At 32.4% G+C, this 6,179-nt stretch overlaps 4 protein-coding genes across 4 annotated transcripts; 1 reads left to right on the top strand and 3 right to left on the bottom strand.

Moving 5' to 3' along the window:
* Window positions 1-274: 274 nt before the first annotated feature.
* BX664DRAFT_324105 (uncharacterized protein) lies at window positions 275-1,333 on the bottom strand. The gene has a single exon (XM_051543767.1). It carries the CDS (start codon window positions 1,284-1,286, stop codon window positions 372-374), a length of 915 nt encoding a protein of 304 aa, XP_051402714.1. The 5' UTR covers window positions 1,287-1,333; the 3' UTR covers window positions 275-371.
* A 286-nt stretch (window positions 1,334-1,619) lies between these two features.
* Window positions 1,620-4,148, bottom strand: BX664DRAFT_324100 (FAD binding domain-containing protein). The gene is made up of 9 exons (XM_051543766.1): window positions 3,878-4,148; window positions 3,411-3,798; window positions 3,055-3,336; window positions 2,946-2,972; window positions 2,847-2,879; window positions 2,661-2,746; window positions 2,518-2,596; window positions 2,362-2,441; window positions 1,620-2,304 (listed from the first exon to the last, which is right to left on the bottom strand). Exons 1-9 carry the CDS (start codon window positions 4,124-4,126, stop codon window positions 1,711-1,713), a joined length of 1,818 nt encoding a protein of 605 aa, XP_051402713.1. The 5' UTR covers window positions 4,127-4,148; the 3' UTR covers window positions 1,620-1,710.
* Window positions 4,149-4,691: 543 nt separating this feature from the next.
* On the top strand, window positions 4,692-5,138 carry BX664DRAFT_60079 (uncharacterized protein). Its single transcript, XM_051549649.1, has one exon. The coding sequence runs from the start codon at window positions 4,770-4,772 to the stop codon at window positions 5,031-5,033; it is 264 nt and encodes an 87-aa protein (XP_051402712.1). The 5' UTR covers window positions 4,692-4,769; the 3' UTR covers window positions 5,034-5,138.
* Window positions 5,096-6,164, bottom strand: BX664DRAFT_258908 (uncharacterized protein; the record flags this gene model as incomplete). The annotated part of the gene is made up of 5 exons (XM_051540566.1): window positions 5,096-5,248; window positions 5,307-5,533; window positions 5,600-5,789; window positions 5,856-5,975; window positions 6,093-6,164. The coding sequence occupies 5 exons, from the start codon at window positions 6,162-6,164 to the stop codon at window positions 5,096-5,098; spliced, it is 762 nt and encodes a 253-aa protein (XP_051402711.1).
* Between the last annotated feature and the right edge of the window lie 15 nt (window positions 6,165-6,179).

Genomic DNA, 6,179 nt, shown 5'->3' with positions numbered 1-6,179 from the left:
ATACATTGATTCCTAGCTATCACATCATGTTTCTTTGTATCTTGTCCATTTGGTTCATCTTTTTCTTCAAACGATCTTAATATTTATCCCCTTAATAAATAAATAAAAGAGACTTAGTTCAATCACCTTTTTTTTTTTTTTTTTATTACCACCACGTTTTTAATAAAAAAAAAAATAAAAAAAAAAAAAGGAGAAAGAAAAAAAGGGAAAAAAGAAATCGCGTAGCTGTGAATCAAAAATCACTTCTTTGAGAAACCTAGGAAAACTCTAAAAATAGGGCAAAAGATAATATGAAGAGATTTTATTAAAAAAAAAAAAAACATGAGATCTATACAGGGATGATAAAAATAACTAAAATAAATAATAATGATTTATTCATCTTTTGAATGAGGGACTTGTTTTGAATGATCATCATCATTTTCCACTAAATGAGGAACATGACGTTCAACAGTAGAAGGTGAAGATGGAGGATATGGCATTGGATGATTGGGAACATATTGATAAGGATAAAAGTCTTGATATTCTTGTTGTTGTTGTTGTTGTTGAGGAGAGGAATAATAAGTAGTATCTTCAGAATGAGGAGGAATCATAGGTGCCACAAAGGGTCTTGCTTTAGTGGATGTGGATGATAATCGATTACTGCTATCACTATAACCAGCACTCATAGCACCACTGTAGAATTCATCTCCACGATCTAATCCAGTCATGCTTGCACCAAATAAAGTATTGTTGTTTTGAGTACTTGAATAAGATAAATGATGTTGTCGTTTCCTTGTACGTCGTCTTAAAAAGAAGAATATGCCTGCACCCACAATGGCCAAACCTGCCAATCCACCAACCACACCACCAGCAATAGCACCTGCATTCACAGAAGAAGGAGTTGAGCTAGATATTGGTATTTGCGTTTGAGTGACATTGTATGAATAAGATGTCATTGTATGAACTACTCCATCAGAAGTGATCACAGTGGTAACAGGAATAGAAATAGAGGTCCAAATAGAACTAGGTATATATGAACTTGAAGAAGAAGAAGAATGAGGGCTTGGAATAATAGGTGAATCAGACGTAGTAGGTATTGTTGGAGTTGTTGAAGTTATTGGTGGTGGAGTTGTTGTTGTAATAGGAGGAGTGGTTATTGGAGTAGTTGGTGTAGTAGTAGTAATAATAGGTGTTGTGACTGGATCACTGGTAATAGGAGTAGTTGTCACTGGCTGAGTAGTTTCCGTAGTAATAGGACTTGACGTTACTGGTTGTGAAGTAGGGTCACTAGGTACAATACTTGACATTGTAGTAATTTCTTTTATTTCTGAAGAAGTAGTCAACTCAATAGAGGACATGCAAAAAAAAAAAAAAAAAAAGAAAAGAAAAGAAAGAAACAAAAAAGTTTTTTTTTTTTTTTTTTTTTTTTTTTGGTGAATGGAAAGGCTATTTTTGGATGATTTTTTTTTATTTACTTTTATGGAAACATCAATGGTGAGAGGTGAGGCGGCGTATCAAAGGAAGCAACACAACAACAACAACAACAAGAAGAACAATGCACACAATAATAATAATAAAAAAAAAAATCTAATAGTATAGTATCGTGTCAAAAAAAATCAACAACAATAATATGGTTACTACTAAATACATTGTTTTAAATCATAGGAACGCCACCTGGTTTCAAAATGTTGTGTAACCCCAATGCAAAACGCTGGGCTTGGAATATATTTTTTATTTCTGTTTCTTGGATAAACAATAACGATTCAAAAAGGTAAAAGCATGCTCTAATTCATCTAATGTACTAATTAATCCACTGTAAGCTACATATCGATCAGGTCGAATAACCACCAACGCTGCTGGAGGAATCTCGTCTTTGCTTGCTTTCAAATATTTTGTGAATCCAATTTTGTTACTTAAAGAATCTTCTGCTGCTATCGCATGAGTATCCACCCAAAAATCAACTTTATCCGTAGTCTTCTTTGTTTGATTTTCATCAATATAACTACTATACTGAGTGATCGACTGTACCACCAAGCCCCGACAACTATTGTATTCAGTGATTCGTTTAATAAAAGATTGTGTTAATTCCTCTTTGGGTTCCCGTTGCCAAGTTTGTCGTGTGATCATCCAAAGTAGAGTGTGTTGATTGTTGCTATTGAATTTTTCCAGAATTTGATAGATTGTTTGTCGTTCCAATTGTGTTGTCACATCCTTGCTCAATAGTGCACGAGTATCCTTCAACATAGATCCAGGTGGTAAAAGAACTTGTTGCTGCTTGGTATTTGAAGACAGTAGAATAGGTGATTCTCCAAGTTTAAAGTCAACCTAATAAAACATAATAAGATATCCTTCCCGTATAAAATTTTTTTTTTCTGTCTCTACCTGCATAAGTCTTGTCACAATACTTCTTCGAAGGAATGTAATGTTGAATACTGCGGAAATAATAAGATATCTTAACAATGCTACATCATGTAAAAAAAAAAAATGACGTTGTGAATATCCATTTTTTTTTTATCCTTCATTATCATCATTCCTTACACATGAAGTATGTCTGACTAAATACCATTCTCGTTAATGATCCAGCCGTAGTCATCACTGCTTTCACCATTGGTTCACGCTATGAGGAAAACAAGTATAATCAATATATAAAAAACATTGCCATAAACTGTTAATAGACTTACTTCTATTGTATATGAATCTAACACTTTCTCAGGATCCGATGCTTCTCCCTTCAATACCATAGAGAGTTTCCATGCAAGATTTTCAGCTACATCATTGTAAAAAAAAAAAAAAAAAAAAAAAAGGAAATAAATACTAGTTAGTAAGATATACTATTGGAAATCATCAATTTGTCTCTATGAACTTACCATCTTGAAGTCCAATATTCATTCCTTGACCACCTATAAAATAAAACAACAATGAGTATCGATAAAGTATAATTTTTTTTTAAACTTGTTTTTATGTACCAGCAGGAGAGTGACAATGTGCAGCATCTAAGAGAAAAAAAAAAAAAAGAGAAATGAGTATCTATGAATTCATATCTTCACAAAAAGATAAAAATGTAGTAATACTTACCACCAATCAAAAAGGCACGATTACGTCTAAATCCATTGGCTATTCTTTCATTGATATTAAAGTAAGTCAACCAGATGGATGAATGCATGGTCACTCTTAATCCTTCAGTTCGATCTTTCAGAATTTCCTTGACCTTGTCCTCTGTCAATACTTCCCTAGTATTTATACCATGATTCACCCGTGGTCCATCATCATTTTCATAAGGTCCCAAGTTGGCCACCAGACGTAAAGTCGCCTTATCATCATCGCCATCATGTCGCATTGGAATCAAGATACAACTGCCTAATGTTCAAAGATATACACATCAGCGTCTTTTTTTTTTTTTTTTTTTTTTTTTTTTTTTTTAAATAGATTACCTTTTGAATGATAAAATAAAATTTGACGATTTCGAATCAGGTCTACATCAGGACCTTCCAAAATCAGATCAGCTAAAGCAAATCGAGACTTGATAGCTTGTCCATCATAAGTCCAAGTAGAATCCTGTTTTCGTACAGCAGAATGACAACCATCAGCACCTACAATATATTTTGCAGAAATCTCTTTGATCTCATCAGTAAGAATATCCTTGACACGAGCTGTTACACCTTCTTCTTGTTGTTCATAATCAATTAGGGTTGTGTTCCAATGAATTTTGCCTTGTATCTTTTCAATTTCTTCTACAATAATTGCTTCCACTTTGGACTGAGGAAGTGAAGTCAATTGAGGAAATACAGTATCAAGTTCATCCAAATAGAAAGTACCCATCTATTATATTAATAAAACAAAAAAAAAAAAAAGAGGTGTTTAGTGTCAATTCCTTTCACTCTTTTGCTTTTGTTTTTACATTAGTTCCATTAATAAAAAGTCTAGCACCACGAATAGATAATGCATGTTGTAAAATACGATAAGCTATACCTTGATGTTGAAGGATTTCCATAGAACGAGGAGTGATACCAAATGCTCGACTTTGATCTGTGGGACCAGCCTTCTTATCTAGCAAATAGACAGAATGACCTTGTTTCAATAACATGTAAGCACAAAAGAGTCCAACAGGTCCAGCACCATTAACAATAACTTCAGTTATTTGTTTCATAATAATGATAATAATAAAAAGAGTTGAGTGAAAAAAAAAGAGTGGGAAAAGAAAATTGGAAAGCAAAAAAAAAATTGATTTCTTTTTATTTTACATGGTTTGAAAGATTTCCCGCGTTTACGGCTGTGGGTTTCTCTTTTTTTTTTTTTTTTTTTTTTTTGACTCACATTCAAGGGCAATGTTTGATCTCGGTTATTGATTATCCGATCCGATTTCTGGACAATGTGTGATCAAAATAAAAAAAAAAAAAATCTAATGTACGATTATCGTTTAAAAATGGATTCGCTTAGTTAATAATAAGGGATCTCTATGCTTTTCTACTATACCTTGTAAGCGGGTATCTCCATGAATCGGAAAACACAAGAGAACTTTTGATTTAATATACCGCAATTGGATCATTTCTTTTCGGCACCCCTCCCGTTCCTGTCGGATATCATGATCATTCCCCTTCTTCCAATTTTATCATATGAGTTAAAAAAAAAAGTCATATGTATGCATTTGTTTGTCTAACACGCACATATACTCACACATCTATCATTATCATCACTAGGATATATATATATCATATCATGTTTCAACGTAATATATTCATATAAAAGAATAGAATCATATATATAAAACAACAACTTAAAAAATCTATGATATGTACAATCTATTTCTATTCTTGCATCAAGCTTGTTCTTCATTGATATTCTTGTTTTCAGTTTCGTTCACTGATGCCTCTTCCAGATCCTTGTTATTTAATGGTTCAGACTTCACGACATCCTTCTTCTTCTTTTCATTGACATCATTTAATCCTAAAAGACTTTCCAAGTTATATTTTCGTAATTTTCCAAAATCCTTGACTACTGACATCATGCATATGGTCTATAATAAAAAAAATAAAATAAAAAAAAATAAAAAATAGAATAAAATAAAATTAAAAATGAACTCTTATATCATATGATTCCTTTTTTTTTTTTTTCCCTTTCAGTAACTTACTCTTGTAATATCTACTAAGATCACATAATCCGGATTAGCTAAATCCACCTTGTGATCAGGTCCAATAGATGTAGCAAATGCCTTGACCACATCCAAACGATCCAACTTTGTACAGTTTCGTAAGCGAGCCACCACACTAAACTAATTTTTGCACAATAAGATTAAAATCCAAACACTTTAGCTTTATTTTTTTACTTACCACTTTGGGAACAATGTTTCCATCATCGTCCTTTGTATTGAATTGAGGATGAATCACTAGTTTAGAAACACGTTCCATTTCAGGAATATTGGCTGAACATGTTCGTTGTACTGGTAAAATTCTTGAAATACATCTTGTTTTCTTGATTTGTTTCTCTGCCATGTCAGTCAATATATCATGAACAAATTGAGCAGGTTCAATTTCAGGACACGTCTTGATAAACAACACTAAAAAAAAAATAAAATAAAATTAGATCATCCCCTTTTCATTGTTTCGTTATGTTTATCACTTACTACAATCCGTTCCAGTGGAAATATTAGTGAACCGTTCCTTGTTGTTTTTGGTATCTTTGAGTCCTTCTAGTTCTTTTGCAATCGAAGCTTCTAAATCACCTTCGTCTTTTTCTTCTTCTTCATTTTTATCATTTTCTTCGTCTTTTTGTTGATATAGAGAAATTGTTTCTGGATAGAATTGATCCGCATACTATGTCCGTTATATATAAATGTGGTCAATCATACAATCAAAAAAAAAAAAGGAAAATAAAATTACCTGATTGAAGAGATCGATAGCTTCCTTGGCTGCTCTTGCTTCTTTTGTTCGAGTACACATGACAAGTATACCGGCCATGCCTTGTTGAATACTGAAAGGACTGCTACCTCCATAACGATTCTATTCCAGAAAAAAAAAAAAAACGACAAATAAAGACATATCAATATCACTCTTTTCAACATAAGCCTTTCTCTCTCTTTTGTTTTTTTTTTCTTGTTTTTTAAAGTAGAAGCTTACTTTGGAGCAATGATAGGATTTTGTACGTTTCTGTTTTTCAGATCTACCGATTCCACCTGATGATCGTTTCATGATAATATTAAATTA

This window comes from Halteromyces radiatus, assembly GCF_025201355.1.
Source record: "Halteromyces radiatus strain CBS 162.75 chromosome Unknown BX664scaffold_2, whole genome shotgun sequence".
Lineage (NCBI taxonomy): Eukaryota > Fungi > Mucoromycota > Mucoromycetes > Mucorales > Cunninghamellaceae > Halteromyces > Halteromyces radiatus.
Note: the sequence above shows the minus strand (reverse complement) of the source record. Positions and strands in the feature narration are given on the sequence as shown.

Excerpts from the sequence above, each read along its gene's own strand:
- BX664DRAFT_324105 (XM_051543767.1), bottom strand. The coding sequence starts at position 1,286 with ATGTCAAGTATTGTACCTAGTGACCCTACTTCACAACCAGTAACGTCA.
- BX664DRAFT_324100 (XM_051543766.1), bottom strand. The coding sequence starts at position 4,126 with ATGAAACAAATAACTGAAGTTATTGTTAATGGTGCTGGACCTGTTGGA. Across the intron at positions 2,973-3,054 it reads TCGTGCCTTTTTGATTGGTG|ATGCTGCACATTGTCACTCT; the intron begins GTAAGTATTACT and ends TTTTTCTCTTAG. Across the intron at positions 2,305-2,361 it reads TTGTGACAAGACTTATGCAG|GTTGACTTTAAACTTGGAGA; the intron begins GTAGAGACAGAA and ends ATGTTTTATTAG.
- BX664DRAFT_60079 (XM_051549649.1), top strand. The coding sequence starts at position 4,770 with ATGTACAATCTATTTCTATTCTTGCATCAAGCTTGTTCTTCATTGATA.